This window comes from Syngnathus floridae, chromosome 7 (genome assembly GCF_059516105.1).
Source record: "Syngnathus floridae isolate MCC-2025c chromosome 7, RoL_Sflo_1.0, whole genome shotgun sequence".
Lineage (NCBI taxonomy): Eukaryota > Metazoa > Chordata > Actinopteri > Syngnathiformes > Syngnathidae > Syngnathus > Syngnathus floridae.
In genome coordinates, this window is record NC_142419.1 from 18319446 (window position 1) to 18340725 (window position 21280).

At 47.5% G+C, this 21280-nt stretch overlaps 1 protein-coding gene across 5 annotated transcripts in view; it reads right to left on the minus strand.

The window, feature by feature from the left end:
* The window catches only part of LOC148395810 (cell adhesion molecule 2-like), a 44335-nt gene extending 23654 nt beyond the window's left edge, over nucleotides 1–20681 (minus strand). For 2 of the 5 annotated variants that reach the window (XM_088381208.1, XM_088381210.1), the window contains exons 1-3: nucleotides 20408–20680; nucleotides 20082–20234; nucleotides 18409–18810 (exon numbers count right to left, since the gene is read on the minus strand). In XM_088381208.1, coding sequence (XP_088237334.1) covers nucleotides 18409–18472 — 64 coding nt within the window. In that variant the 5' untranslated portion in view covers nucleotides 18473–18810; nucleotides 20082–20234; nucleotides 20408–20680. Of the gene's footprint in view, nucleotides 1–18408; nucleotides 18830–20081; nucleotides 20235–20407 lie in introns of all 5 variants that reach the window. The other 3 variants (XM_088381209.1, XM_088381205.1, XM_088381206.1) reach the window with 3 other exon arrangements.
* Nucleotides 20682–21280: the final 599 nt, after the last annotated feature.

The window sequence follows — 21280 nt, forward strand, 5'->3', positions numbered from 1 at the left end:
CGCCAGACTGCATCATCGTTCCCTTTTTGTGAAAATATAGTCTCGAGTGGGTGGAACGCATCCCACCGGCTGTCGGCAGGACTGCGACGAGCCGGTGGGGGACATTGCGCCGGCCGGCCGGCCAGCTTGCAAAGTTACGCGCTAAGAGAAGACAATGATGCTTTTTTTGCGAGAGCGGCAGCCGTCGGCCTCAAAATCTGACGCGCCCTCGGGGGGGCGTCCGAAAAGAGTGGGCCAATACGCTGCCACCGGCCGCACAAGATTCTCTTTGCTCGCCAAGCGCCTCTGTCGGCCAGCCGGAGTGTTTGTCTCGAGAGGAGGTCTGGATGACACGTGGGCATGGAGCGCTAAGCTGCTTTCCAGCTTTGCCAGGAGTGCGGCAGGAGCGACCGGAAGACCCCGACCGACACAAAACCCATTTTAAACTCCGGTGTTGAAAATGAGCAACAAACATTGGCCTCATTAGATGGAGGAAAAATAGCTTCACGATTTAGCATCAGCCTTTCGGTCTTGACAAAATCCCCCATAGATGTTTGTCAAAGTACGAGTCCAGGAAATGGCCACTTTGAAAGCGATACGGACGAATTTCTGGCTTGGCTTTTTTTTGGTGCGTGCTGTTTTGATAGCTACTGCCAACGCATTGCGCGTTGATCGGTGAAATTGGTCTCTGGGGCTGATTTTTCTTTTTCTTTTTCCTTTCCAAATGCTCAAAATGACAAACAAGCTGAAGCCAGCACACTCCTTTCAAACTCAATGGCCAAGACGAAAAATCTTGGCAATTTGGCAGAGCCCATCTGTCTGGGATCCCCACTTCCAATTGGGTTTCATTTGAGCAAATTCCCTAGTAGGAGTTTGTCAAAATACAAGCCCAAAATGGCCGCTCAAAGCAAAATGGCAGACATCCTTTTCAATTTCACGCTTGGGTTCTTGAGACTATTTCATGCGCCCTGTTATGATCAGCGCACACCCAATTTGGTGTCCATCAGTGAAACAGGTGTCCTCATTTTTGTGCGAGCCTGCCAGGTGGCTTTTGGATTGAAGGAGTGTCTTCCTGGACCCCCAAAATACGTCATCACAAAAAGTACACGTCAAGGTCCCCAAAACGGCGACTCGCTCGTTGGGAAAAACCATTCCGAGAGAGCTCGGCGCTCTTGCCAGCAGCTTACTCTCTCTCATGTCAACTCTGTTCCCTTCCAGCCAACGAGTTCACCGATTCACTGCCAGCCAAGCGAAAAAGTGACGTCTATAGCCGTCAATGGCAGTGAAAGGATCGCTTTAAAATAAACACCAAAAATATGATCGGATTTGAATGAGTGACGTTGTCTGTGTGACATCGCTCAATGTACGTGGTGATTATACGTATCATTGTCACAACGGTACCCCCAACGACACGGAGACTGTTTTTGCTAGCGCCGTATCATCGGAAGCGCAGTCACCTCTCCGCGGGGAAGCGCTATCGGCCGAGTAACGCGATGCCATCCGCCCGCGGGCCCGAAGCCCGGCTGCTCTTTCGAGGATGATGTTCAGTTTAATTACGACGACATGACGCGGAGAGTCGGCCTTGTTCTCCTTTCCTTGGAGAGACTGCAGCGGCCAGGTGAGGCTCGAATAATTGACGCTCTAATTTCTCCTCGTCGTTTCGCAACAGGCGGACATCAGAGCTTTGTTGAGAGCTCCTAAAGCTTTTTCTCCACCGGGATGTCCAAGAGGTTCGTCTAATAAGGAGCTGGAACTCATAATGAGCTGACGTGCCCCGCCGCCCCCCCCTCTCGCGGTGGGCTGACAGCAGCCTTGAGTTACACTCTAAGCAACCCCCCCAAGTTCCCGCCCTGCCTCCGGTAAGCCTCCAGGCATGCTGACCACTCTCGACCTCTTGGAGATTCAGCTCTCGGGAGGTGAGACTACTCAAAAATGCGTGCGCTTCAGCCTGCAATACAATTCAAAATGGGACCGCTGAACAGGAGGTGAACAAACTGGGCTGAGTTGAAATAAAAACATTTGGATTTCTTCATTCTCTGGTCAGCCAATTTTTTTCAATCGCTAAAAAGAAATCCCAATTTTTTTTCCAAATCTCTTTCCCAAGCAGCTGCAGCAGCGTGTCCAAGCCGGCCGGCGGCTGACGCGCCGCGCGCCATTCTTTCCTGGCTCGGGACGCGGCCAGCTTTCAAAGCCGGCCAAACGTCCTCGGCATACCGATTCGCGTATTGGGGCTCATTCGCATCATGCCGCCAGTGCTAATGCAGCGCCGCAACAATGTTTCACGCCTTCCCTGTTGGCGAGCGCCCAAAAGTGAACAAGCCGTGCCGTCAACAACCTTGCAGATGTAAGATTCTTATGGCTCCAAAATAAGCCCACACCCCCACTCCACCATTCAGCACATTTTCCGTCACGGCCCCGCTCGGCCTTTCTCAAAGTGAATTTGTCCACTTGTGCTTTTTCAAAATTTGAGCGCTGGCACTCCCTGGTCGGTGGGTGCCCTGGAAAAGGACTCCCTTAAAGGATCAGCAGAAAGGCCCACAAAGTGCAAGCGGACCATTTAGCACCCATCCAAATATTGAGGCATCCCAAGTGGAAACGCGTCACATCTGCGCGGTGAATTTGTCACCAGCTGAAACCAGCCTTTCATTTCCGCACTCATTGGACTCACGCGGCCGGATTTTGGCATCCCGCTTGTCGGGTCGTGGTGGGGGCTGCAGACCCTCTCCGCCATTTATTGCGAGCGTCCATGTGTGAGTCGCTACGCCACGGGAAGCAATCTGGTGAAAGCCGGAGGCTATGGCCATTTTTTATTTTTATTTTTGCCGTATGATGGATTCACTCTGCAGGCTGCCTGCCTGCCAGGTAGCAACTTGGTCCGTTTCCTGACACCGTCCCCCCCCCCATCACATCATCCAAACTTAATACCACAGCACTTTTTGGACAATTGCTTGCACAATCAACAATCATAGCAGTCGTTTCGCAGAACTAATCATACCTTGTATGCCCCCCCCCAGTAATAAGTACAAACAACGCAGCAAATTTGTTTTGCAGCAAAAAACTTGCTTGCTTTGTTGTGCTGACTAATATTGTCACCATAAATACCCGTCATTTCCATTTGAAAGTTGTTCCAAGTAAAGTTACCGTTTTAGCCATCCCCCCCAAATATATTTTTAAAAAGTTAGATTCAACATTCGAATTTGCCACCCTAAATCTGCAAGCGGGTCACATCCCCGGGGCTTGCACACGCACGCACACACTTAGATAAATAAGCAGGGTGCTTTTTAACACTCCTCAAAGACTTTGAAAGATGTCCCCGATGAGTCCCAGCGTGCGAGCGGAGAAACCTGCGAGTGTTTTTTCTTCTTTGACTCGACGTGGCTATGCAAATGTGCCGGTCGGGCTTCAACGTGTTTGAGCTGAATCAGGTTTCCAGGGAGGGCGGAAGCAAAATAAGATCACAGCCTCTTAGCTGAGAGTAAGGGGGGGAAAAAATTCAATTCCAAATGCTTCAAAGGCGGAATGCAAATAAAAGTCTGTTGTGATTTATCACCTCGCCGAGCGCTCGAGTGTATCGACTCTCCTCGGGTATTAAGGCAGAAAAAAAAAAAAAAAAAAAAGGACTCCTCAACAAAGCGGCGGCAAAATGGAGGCAGACGGATGGGTGACCTTCTGTCCTCCTTGGCGGCACGGAAGGTTTCATTTGGGCAACATTTGTTTGCCGATTAATTGGATTAAGTCCGTACCGGAAGGACCAAAATAAAGGCAAGTCCGCAAAAATTAGGAGGGCCTGAACATGAAGAATAACGGCCTGTAAAAAAACAAATGAAGCAAGTAACACATTTTAACCGCACAGAATGATGGCAATGTCATGAGACCATTTTTTTTTCTTTTTTATGATCGTCGCTTATCAAAGTCAACCTGTCGCTGACACGCAAGCTCGGTGTCATGTCCAAGCTCAATCTTCAACACCATCAATCTCCAAGCTTGTACGGGTGCGCCTGACAGCTGCAATGATCGTCCGTCATCGCGCGCCAGTATGGACGATCCCATTTCAATGTGAATGCTTTTAAAATGTATTGTTTGGATGTTGGCTGCAAAACTTGTACCTATCTTTCCATCTGTCAGGACAAAAAAATGTCTCAAAGACTAATTAGAGTGCAAGGTTATGACGAGCCCTCCAGATATTCACAATCCAGGTCATTTTGCGCCTTGGGAAATGGCAAATGGTACTTATTCTACCTTTCGGATGCTTAAAATAGGAGCAGACAATGAGGAAATTCAAAATGACCTTGACTGCAAACAGAGCAGCGAAAGGCGGCCTCAGAATTTTCACGCGGGTGGAGATTAGACCCAATAATCCTTGCACCTCATCGAGGAAAATGATAGCGAGTCTCTCCAAGGTGTGCTCCATTTTTACCTCAGTCCTTATAAAGTCTTTAACGGGAGGGGAGCTGCTTCACGGCCACATAAAAACGCCATTATGGCAATTATCGACGTTTAGCGGAGCTCGGAGGAAGCAAAGTCCCGTAAAAAATGAAACTCCCGAGCAATGAAACTCCTTTTTGTGATTGACACCAACACAGAGGTGTTAATTGGCTTGTTAGCGCAGATACTCCATTCAATTTGTCTTGTCACGTTCTCCCTGACACATGATCTTAAGTCTTGGCCGTATTTGGGAACAAAAAGACAAAAATACTGGGGAGTCCAACTAAAGGAAGTGAGGGTTCGAGTTTGATAGAAAACTAGTGGACATAAGTAGTTCCCTGAGGAACTCCACAGATGCTGTAGCGCCATAGCAGAGGTCAATGATGTTGGACCTGAGACGGCTCGGTTGCTCTTGTGCTTCCTCACAGAAGTTGGAGTTGGAATAAATGTCTCCGGGCCACTTCACCGGGATCAAGAACGAGGTCGCGCTAAGACACTTTGTCATCGGACATATAGTAAGTCTCACCGTTAAAACAAAATCCATTTGAAAGTGTAAAACACCATTGGTATAACATGCTCAAGTTTTGCACAAAGCAATAAAGTTTCTAAAGCAGGGACAAACCGCATGCGAGGGTGGCGGGGACCAATCAGAATGCACGACAGGCTTGCTTCCTTCCGTCTTGTGTCTGGCAGCAATTATGCATTCTTTTGGCTGAGCGGCAGAGAAGCGTCGCTCGCTCGCTCGCGCTCTAATTAAACTCACCTCCAAATATCCTTGCCGACACTTCCGGAATACTCAAAATCCTTCAAAGCGCCAGCCGAGGAGACCGTTTGTTCCGCCCGCCCGCCCGCGTGGGAGCCGCGCTAAATTCCCCGTTTAGACCCCGGGCCAAGATTGCCGCCGACGGGAGCGCAAAGCGGCGCCGAGGAGGTCACCGCTAGCATGAAAGTTGCGCCGCCGTTGAAGCCGGCCGACAAAGCTTGAAACCACTGATGGTCGCCGCCGTCAACAACTGCAAGGGTGAGAGACTGCGCCATTATCAAAGACAAAATGTTTCCTTTCTTTTTTTTTTTAGTCGGGCAGGGATCCACCAGAGCACCACCGCCGGCGCTCATATTTCCTCTATTCGGTGTATTACCTGACAAAAGACAATTTGCGGCCCATTCAATTTATTTTTAAAAGGAGCAGCGCTCACCCCATTTGCCCCCCCTCCATGCATGCCACTGAATAGTTGGCAAACTCATGGAGACTCACAAGGTACATTTCATTCCGCCAGTTATTCATGCTAAGCGCCACCTAGCACAATACAAACAAACAAGGAGCAGAAATAATGGTCCACAGCGCACTCAGTCTTGTAAAAGCACACACGCAACGCTTGTGTCATTTGATGAATGTAAACGCTCGCTCCGCCGCCTGGCACAATGAAAACAAACAGAAGCGGTCCGAGAGAGAACGGCGTGAGCATTTACCGCCCGGCCCGCCACCGCAATAAAGGCTTATTAGCTACCTACGAGGATTAAATCTCATCAGCGGAGGCGGCGGTAAATAAACGCGATTCCGCTCTCCTCGCCGCTCGGTAAATCCGACGCGTTTGGACTCCATTAAAAGCTCCCGTAAAAGCTCCTGCGTGCCACCACTTGTTACGCCCTGTGAAAAATGACATTGGCGTCACCTGCTAGCAAAAAGTCGAAGGCGGCAGAGGAGGAGGAAGAGAAAATGAAAGGCAATTAAAACAAAAACGCCACCGCGCAAGCACCTGCCGAGAGGTAGCGAGCGCAAAAGCCAGTTGAGGTCGCGAGCGAGTGGGAGGGAGGTAGGAAGGAAGGAAGGCTCATCGGTTTTGGCTCGCTATTTCTCCACTTGGCAAAGAACGCTCGGGAAAAGTTGAAACTGGGTCAAGGAACGGGTCGAATTTGGGGCTCGTAAAAAGGGAAGCCCGTTTGCACCGTCGTCGAGTTTGCGTTCCACGTTGCTAATCACCCGGATGATGATTCATCAACGTGCCAAATGAACAATTTGCTGGGTCTGACAACTAAAGCGGGAAAGCGTGACGGTCCAGATAATCACGCTGAGCTTTGGCTGATGCGCCCGAAAACAAGCATCTGTCACGACAAATTGATTTTTTTTTCTCTTTTTTCCAAAAGTATGCTGGGTGATTTCTCTGGGTGATTTTCTCAGAAGCATAAACAAGCATGCTAATCACTTGATTTTCACTCAAGCGAAAAGGGGAAGAGCTGCTTCCTTATTTATTATCAGCCCATTGTGATGTGGGCTCCAAATAGTAAATTGCTCCAAAAAGACAAATCCAAAATGGAGTATTTGGGTATATTTAGGCCTTGAAAATGAGCAAATCATTTGTTGGGTAATTTCCTCCAGCTCATAACGCTAATGCTAAAGTGATCATCAACGCTAAGCGTCTGACACCGGCCGGGATGATCCATAAAGCACACTGACAATGCGCCCCGCTCGCTTCAAGGCCGCTTCAATCATTTGTAGCCGTGAAGAATATGAACTAAATAATTGATCGGTCGCCCGATTGTTATTCAGGGGTCGTCTGGAGCGCGAGGCGGGCAAACGCAATGGATGGATCCGCACTTAATCATCGGCCTACCACATCATCGCTCACGCCGAAGGGCGACGGATGTGACTCGCATGCGCGGCGGCGGCGAGCGGACCGGCCAAGGCGGGTGGGGAGGGAAGGAGGGCGTGTCACCTTGCTCGCAACTTGCGTCAGATATCGTATTTTGTAAAATACATGCAACAAATTCATGGATTTGTAAACTGGATTGATTGGTTTTTTGAATCCTGGCGGCGGGCTTTGGGGTTTATTTACGTTTTAACCTTCAAACATATGTTTGGTCCATTACTTCCTGAGTCAACAGAAGCCATTGTCAGAATCAATTGGCAAATAAAACAAATGATCCCTGGAATATGCACCCAGATGATGGGAATCAAAAGGCTTCATGGACCAGAGTGTTTTTTGCGTACTAATGCCCCAAAGTGGGTGGGCAGGATTGCCCCCCCCCCCAACCACTTCAACGGGAGCCAAAGCCATCGGACATGCGGCAATGTCACTGAGTGTCATGGCCTCGCACACGAGAGACGCCGCGTAGCATTCATTTGCGCTAGCGTTGCCATGCTAATTAGGCCATTTGCCCGCACTAAAGACATCATTTGGAGACCAAGTCAACGGCGGCCCATCTGCTTAACGGCCTGCTCGGGTCTGGTCTCCCATTAAAAGATCCGTCACACAGGACAAAGAAATATATCCTCGCTCCTATTATTGTCCTAATCCAATTATTCAACATGGCTTGACAATCCGTGGCCCAAAGCTCCTGACGATTCAGACATAATTGAACGCGGCGGCGTCCGGCAGAAGGTTTCGCCCGCCGCCGTCGTCGTCGTCGTGAATGAATTTTGTTTCATTTTCTATAATTGGCTCAAAACACCACCATCAAAATATACGATCATCGGGCTGAATGGACCGTCAAGCACGTAAATGTTGAATACGGCTGTTAATAATGAATGCAAATGGTCATTTCCCGGCCAGCCAATGACCATCAAGCCCAACGAAAAAAAAAGAGCGATTCGAAAAATAGAATCCAGTTGGATTGGGACATGATGGCAAACATTTGCCCGAGTTTGACAGGACGGGACGGGACGGGACGGTCGCTCGCTCTTCCACAATCTGCTGGCGGCATCTAATATGGTGTGTGTATTTGTTTTCCCCGACCATCCAGTCGGCCGTGTTTAATCGAGTCCCATTTGAATGCGGCACTGCAACAACTCGCTTCACGTGGAAGCCGTGCCAGGTCACATTCAATTCTTTCATTTAAAGATGTCAGAAAAATAAATGAAGGACAAATATGTGGAAAGGACTTGCACTCAGTTTTGTCTTAAAGTATTTGAAGCAAATAGAAACACGCGCTTGTCTGTTTCTCGCTCTCTCTAACACACACGCACGCACGCACGGCACCACACAAAAAGACAAAGCCCGCGGCTGAATGTTTTGGGCGACCGTGAGAGCTGAAAACAAATTGAGGTGATGTCCCCTAGCAGGCAAATAGCGCCCACTTTTGTTGTCCTTATTTATTTCGCCGCGATTCACCAGTCGTCTTTGTACAGTAATCGATGTTGATGAACGAGCGGCGAGGCTCTCTTTTATTCCGATAGAAAGTTTCCATTATCTCTCGCAACGTGTTCACTCTGTCAAAGTGACAGGGGTCGAGGCGAGCCGCACACTCCGCCGCCCGCGCCGTGCCGCGCCGAGCCCCGCGGCCGCCGTCATCCGTCCACTCGCACCCGCAACGCCACCAAAAAAGAATTAGAGAAGGGCAGGAAAAGGCTGGCAAAGGGACACAAAGCTACAGAATCTATAAACGCTCCTGTGTCATCCATCAAAGTCGTAAAGATGACATGGGAAGAAAATAAATCAAATAAATGCGTGCAGCCATACAGTTCCTGGCAGAGCTCCGAGGAGATACTCGTCGTCGTCACGCCGCCGATTGCGAGTTCATTTTCCGTTAGCTTGCCACACTATTGAGTGGGCATATTTTGGGTCATTAGTTAGACATTTAAAATGGAAAGAAATGAAAAGTTTGAAAGCTCGTAGATGTTTTGTGTAACGTTGAGGAGCAAATGTTTGCATTGCATCCTTTCTTTGCTTCAAAATAACTGAAATAATGAAAAACGATCTCACACTCTTCTGTGTTTTTTGTTTGCCTCGCCTCTGGCGAGCGAGCGAGCGAGCGGGCGGGTGTCAATCAAAAGACGTATCTTGCAATCTTAACACCCGAATGATTTTGCGGAGTCGTTGGCATGCGGCAAGGCGCAACGTTCAGCCCACCGTATCGCTACGGCTCGCCTTTTGTTTTCGCCGCGCTCCCGTTGTGAAGTTATTAAATATGACAGCCGAGCAGCCCGGGTAATTGTGGCCGTTAATGCGCTTTATTTGAACAAGCAGAAATCAAAACTCCTGACATTTTTTTTTTTAAGGTACAAAATGACGTGACGCCCGAACAAGCACACCTCTCTCAAACCGTGATAGAAGAGCGGCGATCACTCAAATGAATCACTAACGGCTGCCATTTTCAGGAAGCACGACTATTCTGATTAAAGTGACCAAAATGGAGGCATCCTTTGCTTCATCTTGACCTCCTCCAGGCTTCAATACAAGTCTCATAAAAGTTGAAATAGGACCAAGAGTTGCCTTGACATTTGCGACAGCAGCGAGCTGGCCGGCCAGCCGGCCTTTGTCTCCGTTTGGGCATTTTTCATTTCAAAGTTCCGTCAGTGGACGCACCTTGGCCTGCCAATAAATGTGCCTTGTTTTGGGTTTCCGCCGGGCGTCAATTAGAGCGCGGAGGCGGACTTGCGCAATCGACGGCGGGATGTGAGCAAGACGTACCAGCTCATAGCTCAGCTATTTCACGTGCTTTCATCAGGGAGCTCCGGAGAGGCCAATTTCCGTCTGCTTGCAATATTGATGCCACCTGAAATTAGACTGATGGATGGCGCGCCTGTTTGCTTTTGTTTGTTTGGGGTTTTTTTTGCCCGGCGATGTCATCAGCTCGCTGAAGCAAAAAAACAAACACGGGTAAGCCTAACGAGGCGTTCCGGCCGCACTTTGGGATGATTTCGAGTCGTGCTGTTGATTTCTGTTGAGCAAAATGGCCCACTGGAGTTAGTTCAGTGGATATAAAATGTCGACCCGCCCCAGCTCAAATGGCAGTTCTTGGCGCTATTCGGAACGAGATCGTCAACGTTCAACCTGGGATTCGTCAGAACGTGCCAAAGAAAGCACGCGGGTGACTCGCCGCGATGCCCCCCGACGGTCACGCACCATCAACGGCGACGACCGTCAACCCCGTCATCAAAAATTCCCTTCATTACCCGATAACACGAAAATCTCATCTGCAAAGACGCATAACAAATCTCCTGCTGGGCGAAAACAAAGTATAATAACGCAGGCTGCGGCCCAAAACGCCAAATAATCATCCAATTAAAGGTGCGAAGCCACAAAAGAGGGAGCCGGCGGTGCGCAGAGTGTCAAGGTCAAACGCATTTAAATGCAAATAAGGCAAGGCGGACGTGCGCGTCAACGGCCACGTACAAATGAAACCATCTGCCTCCGGCTTTCCAAAGTGCGCTAAATGCCTCGGAAGAAATGAAACCTGAAACACCGCTTGTTGTTTTACCTGCAAAGGGAAGCAGCAAGTTGATGAAGGGAGAGTTGGATTGCGCAATAGCGCGCCACCTACGTATGTCGCATTCAATGTTCGAAATACGTAAATACAAACAACAAGAAATGCAGACGGCTTATAATAGAATCGATCCGACCGTTTTTATATCATTTTTAAACGATGACATCTCAGACGCGTCGCGTCGGCTCTTCAGCCAAGCCAACAAACATTTTTGAGACATCACTTTGGATGCTTCTAAAAACATACCTGAGCTGTCATTTTGTCCGCTTTGATTTGAAACTTTTTCTCGGGATGCGGCGGCGACACTTTGACAGCCTATCACGCAGGAAATAATTATCAGCGCACATTTGTCACCGGCGAGAATGTGGCGAGACACTCGCTACAAACATTATTTGTCAAAACACTTTGCCGGGACATAGTTGCTAATCAGATTGCAGGAAAGACAGGCACGCTGAATAATAACACACACAACAAAATACATTTCTGGCTTATTTCACCGCAAAATTTGCCATGTCCTGTTATTCATGAGCGCTTCCAATTGATTGAAAAGAATGAAATGGGTGATGGGAGTCATTTTGCTTGCAACTATTGACAAACGCGAATGTCGGACGTCGGACAGGCACCTTAATGAAAACGTCCATCACCGAGGAAGGGGGCGGTACAATTAGCATCCATGCTAGTTCATATGCCGGCACGCCAATGGCCTGTATCATCTGGCCATGCGTTGCACAGAAATGAAGAAGACTTCCACTGCTACTAAAAGTGACTCAAAGCTGGAATAAAAATTTCAGAAGACAAAAAAAAAAAAAAAAAAAAAACATGCCTATGAGTACTCTAAGACATAAATAGCATATTGTTGGGATAAACTGTACGCACGTACGTTTATTTTTAAATGGTACACCGTTTTAGTAAATGAATGTACCGACCCTCAAGCTACATAGTTCATTTCCCGCCCGGAACTTGCAATATGCTCGGCCGCAGGCTCGTTTTGATCTCTCCGCCCCGGGCCGGCCGGCCGGCAGGCAGGCAGCCGCTCCTAATTGCGGCGGCGGAAGCGACGACGACGTGCGCGCAGACAGATGGACTGAGGATCTGCCTCGGCGTCCCGGCGGTGTCGGGCAGGCGCGAGCTCACGCCGCGTTGGCCCGACAACAAAGCGGGCCCTCCGCGGCGGCGTCATCTGACATTCTGGCCCGCAAGCTGTTGCGCCCTCACGTCGTGTTACATACGCCGGCGCACATTTCATTTACACGTCTGCTGGCAGCGCACCAAGCGGACAAACGGCGACGGGAGCCTGACAAAACGCCTCGGTGATATGTCACTTTGGACTTTACACCTTGTTGACCGCCACATCGACATACAACTACAAGTGACGGCTGGCCCATATGGCTGCCGACGATTACATATTCGACTGATTTCTTTCTAGATTTGGAAATCAGCTTTGGAAAAGTGACACAAAAATCTGCTTTGGAAAAGTGACACAAAAAATGACCGCCGCACACTGGTTGCTCATCACTTTGCCTCAATGCCAACTTTCTGCAGGAAACGCAGATTTTTTCTTTCTGCAAAAGTAGTGAACATCCAATTTGATCAAGGAACCCATAAGAAAAAGAAGAAGAGAAAAAAAAAAGACGCAAGAGCACGAATCAGATGATGCAACGAGCACGAGCGCCTTCCCAAGCCGTTCCCGGACGCCTTTAGGCGACGTTTACGCCATCTGCCGTCACCGCGTTTGACATTCGTTCCTACTGCGAGACAGCTGCAACCGCAAATGCTTCCCACACTCCATGCTGAAATTAACTTTTACTGAGTCGAGGACGGGGGGGTGAATCAATTAAATCAGAAACAACCTTTAAAAAGAAGTCACAAATTCCAATTTGCATTCATCTCAAACCAATGCTTTTAGTCAACGCCAGACATTTGTCTGTTAAATGATGACACATTTGATGGTATTATGCTGCATATTAATGCTGCCGCCGCCGCCGCCAGTGTGAAAAAGTGTATTACACACAAAAGAATCTCTTTTCAAATAAGCAGCAAAGCAGAAAATGTTCCCTCTGTGATAAGCTCTTTGAAATGACACTGTGACAGATATCCGCAGCACGGGATCCCGCAACGTGCCGACGTCTCCGACAAGAGACGACGGCCCTTTTCCAATAGCGAGGACGCAATCGGGCGCTCGGTGCAGTCAACGCCAGGTTAGCTTCTGGAAAAATAGGTCACAACTTGAAAATGGGATCGCTACGGAGAGGTGAAGGAAAACGCAAAACTGGGTGCCTCCATCTAGGAGTCGACGATGGAATTACACCCAAAATAACAAAATACTCCAACTGTAAATCATTATTGAATCCAAGTGCTAGCGGGACCACAAAGCCAGACCAAGCAAGGAAGACAAAAATGAGGCAACATTTTCAATCATTGCTACTGGAATGATAAATAACGCTATTGCGGACACGTTTCATCAATGGAATCGAGATCCAGTTCAAATTTCCTTTCTCCGTTGGTCATTAAAAGTGTCAACCTGACCTCATGTGTAGCCATTTTGAAAGCTTGAAATGGTCCTTTTGGATGCAGAGAGCGACTTTACAGACCGCTTCCCATTCAATGGGTTTGTGCCAGTGGGCGGCTCGCAGCGTTTAGCATTTGTGACTCAGCGCTCTTGCCAGAGTTTGCACTTGACATGCAGCCAGTAGCACTTTGCAACACTTTCTTGCATTTCCTTAGAGGTACGTATTTAGCAGGATAGCAAGTTGGAAGCTATACGTAGCTACCTACCTGCAAGCTAACTGATAGCTAGCTAGCTAGACGTGACAAAAGTGGTCATTTTTTAAACTACACTGCATGAGTTTTCAAACAAAATCCTGATGAATTAGGTCCCATTAAAATTTGGCAAGGTATGCTTTTCAAAATCAACATTTTATGAATTTCATCCTGCTTGTTATGCCACCTTGCAATTTACACAGTGACAATTTGCATTTAACTTAACGGATAGTGAAAGTCGATGTGTTTACCAACGACGGTAACGAGATCAATGCACGATGACCTACTTTTATCTCCTTGCCATTTACTTTCTGAATGTCACAGATGAGCCGAAAATAATAATTATGATAAAAACTCTGAAGCTTTCCAAACCAGCCTAAAAACGAAACTAATTGAGACGTTGCCCTTTCGGACCACAGAAAAGTCATCGACAGTGAACAAACAACAACAACAACAACAAGAAAACTAAGCATGTTAAAAGAGGCCACGCCAGAGCAGGATGACTGTTTTGGTTGGCTGCTACCACGTCTGCGTTTTAACGTTTGTTGCAGGTTTCCTGATCGACAAAATCCACAAGGTTGTTCTGTCTGTATTAGCTTTCCCACACATTTTGCTCAAATTACAAATTGGAAGACCTCGGGGGGTTCACACAACTGAACTGAGGTTACGCCAAACAAAGAGTGAGAAGACATCAAGTTCCTCACTCAAAGCGTTAGATGGGGAACTTTCGAAAGATTTTCCGGAAAAGTTTTCAACCTTTCACGCCGTCAACGTTTGCGACTAAACGAAAGGCAGCGTTCACGTTTGTCTGTCAGGGTGTGCTCGCTCGCTCGCTCGCTCGCTCGCTAATGGGAGAATAACTTCAAATGAGTCCTCGAGTGACAAAAATCCCAGATGACAGACGAGTGCGTCGAAAGACTAAAAAACACGGGGGCGCTTCCAAGTAGATAGATCTTTGGCGATATCGACGACGGAAACGAGGCAAACGTGATCACCTGCCAAGAGATTAGGATAACAAATCCCGGCTGTCAGTATCCCGCCTTGATGCGAAGGAGGAGCTAGTCGCTTGATGCCATCATCGCAAAGACGATGAGAAGATTTGCCGGTTTTACGACGCGTTTCAGGTTGGCCGATAATTGGCATCCTTTGCGTTGTAATCTGGAACAACTCATAACCGCATAAAGCAAGCGGGTGTCATTTCGGTGACATTTGCAACCGTATCACTTTGCGGTGTAAATCTCGATGCGAGGTCCGCGTAGTCTATTCATTACACCGCTGATGGGCTCAGTGGCTTTCACACTTTTAATAGGAAACGCTCGCCAGCTTCTCCTAATTGAAATATAATACGCTAGCGCTCTTTTCTTCCTCTCGGAATGTGGCAGAATGTTCGAGTACGGAGCCAATTACGGGGAGCCATTGTACAAGTGCGAGCGCTTATTTGACACAGTGCTAGCGTGCGCCGGCAGCCGTTTCCGTAGTTACCATTAATTCAACAGAGTAGTAATAGTAATAATGCAGGGAAAAGAAAGAAAAGTTTCCACGATGACACATTTCACATCACGTCGCGAACGCACTCAGGAATATTCAGCGCTATTCACCAACATGAACACATTAAGGCTAAACTGGAAAGTCCTTTCACGGAAGCCAGCTGTCATAAATTAACAATGTCATCGAGTACATAATGGGCGGAATGCTACATGGTTACGCGATCACAACTATTTCTATAAGATAGGACATTTTTTAAAGAACTATACAACTTTGCATTGAAAAATCCAAAAAATTCCCCATGGACGGCCTATATGGGTGATGTCTTTGATTTGTAAGCAACCGCAACATTTTCTCAATCTATCAGAAATGGTCAGTGGTTACACAAGCGCTCCCACACGTCCAATTCCGGCGAGCCCAACCATTTGCAACGAGCTCAGCTCAGGGTCAGCCCGCGCCAAATCTTTTTTTCAGGTCAGGCCTTTGAGAAATTGCTCAGATGACATCTCGCCCGCCACCTGGTCGCTGCCCGCTTTTACAAAAGGCAGCCTTCAAGCAAGTTTTGGACAATTTTGCTTTTCATCGTCGCCGTTCCTCTGGCCGCCGCGGACACAAAAGCCTCCGCCGTCCATTTGTAACGAGACGGCAGCTTCCCGCCGTGGCGCTGTGTATTTACGGCGCGCTGATGGCGGCCCCCGAGCTTGAGAGTGGTCATTACGTGAGGGCTTGCCGCAGCTCCGGTGGTTAAGGTCACCTGCGGCACAGCAGATGCCGGCGACGGGCGAATGAATGCGTAATTATGTTCGCCTGCAAAATAGAAGCGGGGGGAAAAAAAGGCCAACCCAAAGTGAGCGCTTTTGACTCCTTCGCTAGAAGTCCAAGTCACATGAAAAGATATTCAAAATAGCAGCGTGGTTCGCTGATCATCGGGGGGTCCTCCAGATGGAATAAATAGATCAGATGTCTTTGGAAAACCTTTTCTCCACATTGTACACGCATCAGTTATTCCGGAATTGTTACCGTCAAGTTTACATCCCTTGGTGTTATTTTTAGAACCTGCGTTTTGTATTTCAGATTAAAGGTCCCGCCTAACATTGTTTTTCTGCTCAGTTTAGCGCTTCGGTATGCCGCTGCCGTGCCGACTGCGGCTTTATGAGGACGTGCGATTGATTCTGGGCTTTTACCTTACTTTGCAAAATACACACGGGCACATTCACCATGCTAACTTTCATGCATCTCCAACATGGCAAGCCTTGAAAGAGAAACAAGTCCAACGGGAGAGCTATTTCTTCCATCAAGGCGCTTTGCTTCTTGTGCTCCTCAGGTTTTTGCGTTATTTGACAAAATATATATATATATCTCTTGGATCTCTAACAGTTAAATGAACCAAAAAAGGGGAGTCCACTTCCACATCACGCATTAACTCTTACTAATCTCATTAGTCAAGTATTGCATCTCATAGATGTACTTTCAATTCAAAGGCCTGATCCATTTCAAAACAAAATGGTGGACTTGCCACCTTATTTGGGATCTTAACGATAGTATCCGGCAAAAGTGAGCATTATTATCAAGAGGCTAATGTCAACAATTTCATCCATGTATTGGCTTGTACGTACCTAATCATGGGACTTGGGTCACTGTTTTACAGCGTCCAAGCCTGCAATCCAGGCTCAGACCACTTATTCGGGGCATGGCACATATGCTAAAGGTGCTAACAGAGCAAAACAAAAACAAAAAAATGCTCATGCTAAGATTGCGTATGTATGCGTGTGTGTGTGTGCGTGTATGTGTGTGTGAGGGACGTGAACCTAAAATATGACAGCTCTGAGCTTCATTTGCCGTTGCCTTTAAGTTCATTTGACAGACATTTTCTATACAAACACCCATGCCCGCACGCACACACGCAGGCAGGGAGGCAGGGAGGCAGGCAGGCTCACAAAGTCAGAAGATGAAACACAAGTGCATTTTCTCAGCTATCAAGTGGCGTTGAAAAGTGCCACCCTGCAGTTAAGGCTCCCAATGAAAAATGACTCGGCGTAGGTGGCAAGGCAATACAGCAAATGTAGAAGAAACCATTTTAAGGCAGAATAGCACTCAGTGGAGCACGAAAGCCTCCAGATTTTTTAGATTTTTTGACAGTTTCTGCATTCACCAACGCACGCTCTGACAAGAGCGAGGCAGCCGCAGACAATAGAAAATCAAACTTGTGTTGTTCTTCTTCATCCTCTGAGAAATGCGACTAATGCTTATCGAGTCGCTTAGTAGTGAAACTCTTCTGCATTAGGTGCCGACTTCATGTTTGCGGTCTGAAGATATGAGAGATCATTTCGGCTTGCCTCACATTATGTGTGTCACTCGAGTCCACAATCATGTGATGCAAACAAAGACGTAATCAATAAAATGTGCAGCCGCAGAATTCCTAAAGGCTTCGACCGGCACGAAATGGACAACGTTAAGAATGAGCATATTTGCGGCTCATCAATGCGGCAGAAATAAAACACACCCCTGCTGCCTCTCGCAAATGAATCTTTTTGTTCAAAATGTCGCCTCATACGATCATCAGATGTTCGATGACACAATTACCCATTTGATTTTTGGGTTGCCGGGGCTTCAAAACGCCATGGCATGTATGCCCTATTGTCAAAAACATAACTTCTGCCAAAAGCAACACAAGCAACCATGCCAAGATCAATATTCACACTCAAGTGCCTAATGAACGCACCGTTTTTAGTTAAAACGCACACACACACATGGACCGTTGAAATGTGGGCGTGGCTGACTGGCCATGATGCCTATTCTCGCTTAAAAACTCATTCTCTTTTACGTGCTTATTAAAATGTTGCTTAGGTGCCACCTGTTGGAACCTCAGTGCCAAGCAACTACAGCAAGTTCAACTAAAGGGAGGGGCTTCTTTAAGCCATAACGTTGTCTAACAGGAAAAAGTGCTTTGCTGCCATCTTGTGGCATCTATAGGCAATTACAAGTCTTTTTGTGCGGCGGCAGCTCCTCGCAGATTTTCATCAGAACTCAGAGCCCAATTAGCAGGGAAACAATGAAGGAGGGGTTGAGGGATGGGATGAGGGGTAGATTGGGAGACTTTGGGAATTGAACGGGGGGGGGGGACTTCATTCCAAACACACACACACATTCCAGGAGCTGCATCTGCTGCACACTAACTTGCTACATAAACAGGTAAAAACCAATGCATTATGCCAAGGTACACACACACACACACGCGCACGCAATCCTCTGAGCTGGAGGTGACTGCAGCAGTCAAAACAACGCGAGCACCGTGAAACACAAGCACACAACTTCTGCTCCCGCGGCAACACGCAAACTTGTGTCGCTCGCCACATTATTTCCACAGAGAGCATGCACACACGCACGCACAGCGCAACTTCCCCGCATTCCAGCGCACGCACACAGGACAGATGATGGAGAATTGGACCAGGCGTGTTATTTTGAGGTGGGTGGAGGTGGGGGGGGGGGTTCTCCATGCACGCAACGCACACCACGCCCCGGTCTTGCAGCATCAGCCTTCCCGCAGGCACTCACCTCCAAAAATGCTGGCGCCCAGGCTGGAGAGGAGGAAGAGCAAGTGCCGCTGGAGCATCATCATCTTCACTTCTCAAATGTTTCGCTGCCTTGTCGTGACTTGGCGCTCCACGCGTGGGGAACGGAGAAAGAGGGCTCACTTATCCAGACGGGGATGCGCAGACTACATGGATGAACTCTGACGGGTGATGATGATGCTGCTTGAGAGGAGGAAGAGGGAGGGAAGTGGGTGGGTGGGTGGTTGAGGAAGGGGGGGGGCAGCCGGTCCTCTTCTGGAGCAGGACGACGCTGACTGCTGGACACCAGCGTGCATGTGCAGCCCGTGGCTCCCGTGCTGCTCATTGATTGGATGACGGGATGGAGACAAAGCCACGCCCACTTGTGGACTCGCACAAGCGGAACCTGGGGGTCGCAAAATGATCTGCAATTAATTCTAGTATCTCGTTCAACCCTACTGTTCGGCTCAAAATGACATTTTCATAAACCGCAGGTGCCAAAAATACACACAAATGATTTTTTATTTAACCTCTGAAAATCTGCAAGAGTATTTAGAGTTACAGGTAATAGTTAGGGGGTCCTTGAAACAAAGAAAATCATTTCAGCTCCTGCTAGCCTAGACAAATGAACAGGACTTGGCCGGGCTTGGAATGGAGGCAGTCGTTAAGAACATTCAGAAAGCTAGTCACATAGCAAATGCTGCTTCTCTCCGTCGCTCAGAGGTCAGTATTGCAAGCACAGGAATCATTTTGCCCCTGGAAATCCGCCTAGCAACAAGCGCCCAATCGTACATTCATAATCATGAGGCGGCGCCATGTTTGCTCAAAGCGAGACCCAATATTGCATACTGCACGTTCGTATGGAAAGACAGCTCTTGATGCTTCAGAGTCAACAAAATAGACGTCAAAGATATGTACATCCCAACTGGCAATGAATGAATTAACATTTGACACAGTTGATATTTCGTCCCTTTTCTGGTGGCCACATGAGACTAATCAGCTGCGGCCAATCTAATCAAGTGATGAGGACGTGGCCTTGGGGCGCTCGCGGCATTCAATCTGCACCGCCGTGACCGTGGCGCCACTCCAACGCTGTGAATCAGAAGTCAGCGACACGATGAGCGGCTCGCTATAGTGCCGGCCGGGTTCAAGGGGTTAACTGGACTGAAAGCAGCAAAGGCTCCATCGAGAGGGCGCCGTTAAAAGGATGAAACGGAACGACCTGCCAACAGGCTGATTAGGTTGAAAACACTTCTGATATGTTGCGGGTCAAAGAGCAGGCCTCATAAAGAAATATTTTTCCATTGGAATTTTTTTTTAAAAAAAGTCTCTGCTGGCTCACCTCTTCAAGTTTTCTTGTTGTCAATTTTTAATTGACACTATTTGTATTGAGCTGCCAGTAAAACAAGCGATTAAAGGGAGCAGGTACGGTCATATTCTTTTAATCATTTTTGGGACACCAAAGGAGCAAAATTAACATGAGGTTGTGAGTGAAAGCACGGAGAATCATTGACTGACTAAATTTGTTAAATTGTCAATTAATTAGGTTGCAGTGTTTGGGGGGGGGGGGGAGTCTTTCACAGAGGATTTTCTTATTAATTGTGTTGAATTGACTTTGAAAAAAACAAAACAATTGAGGAGCCGTACGGAGCCCATACAAGTCAGTCTCCGCGTTACCTGGCTGCAAAATGAAGCTGTCGCAACTCTCTGCAAAACGCCGGTCACGTTTCCTCATTCCTCCTGACCATCTGCTCTCCTTGGCGACTTCATGCTTCTCCCTCCTCCTGCTTCTTCCGGACATCTTCAACCGCTCGACGTACAAATGGCATTCTTATCAAAGCGAGAGACCGAAAGTGAACCCTTCATCTTTTTCCAAACCACTCCAAAGCGCTACACGACAATTTCATTTGGAGCAGTTCACAATCAATATTCACTTCATAACTTGACAAAAAACATTTGAGAAAAAAAAATTGAAATACTGATAGAAATATTGAAGTACTCACCAGGGCTGCTGATTATTCTTCGATAAAATCTATTTGCTTTCTTTCCAAGCGATCTGAAGCGCTAACACGTGCTAATCTCGAAGTTATTCCTAGACAAAATCCACTTCCCTTCTTTGTAAGGTGTAGCGCTAACACGTGCTAATCTCCAAGTGCCAAATGAATTCTTTTCAACAAGGATGCTGCCAGAGCTAGCTTTTCTGTAAAGGTCACCTTGAAAAGGAATCTTCCGTCAATCAAGCTAGCGATCAAACTTCCGGTGGACAGCAGCTCAACCAATCAGACAGCGGGAAAATGACTACGTGTATCTGAGCCACCTTGCAGACTTTGTTTTGTGAATCTGAAATCTGATTGGTTAAAAAAAACAAAAACAATAAAACAGCCATTGCTAAAATGTGTCAAGGGAACGTCATTTGTGACATTGAAGGCCCCGGGAGGATTACTTTAGCATGGAAATTGGATTTGATTTAAAAAAAAAAAAGTTCTTAAAAATAAATACAGTTACATTATTGCCAGGAAGTGAAGAGAATCTTTTCAAGAAAAAAAGATCATTCATCCCAACTTGCATACTTTTTATTTCCTACTTTGCACATTTGTGTGACTCGGTTGCTGTAGTTTGTCAACAGGCAAAGCCGACGACGTCTGGCCTCCACTTTGAGCTTATTAAGACGTCCGCTCGCCTCGGCTTTTTACAATGACTAATGACTCCGACTCTCTTTGCGAACCGCTAAAAGAAAAGACGGCCGTTTAAAAGGAAAAACAAAGCCATGTACCACTTGTGCTGCGGTTAACACAACAACTTTTGCCCACAACTTCCATTAGCAGCCTTTTATTTGATGCTTTTTACAAACGGCATAGAAACAAAGTTTGCCAGAG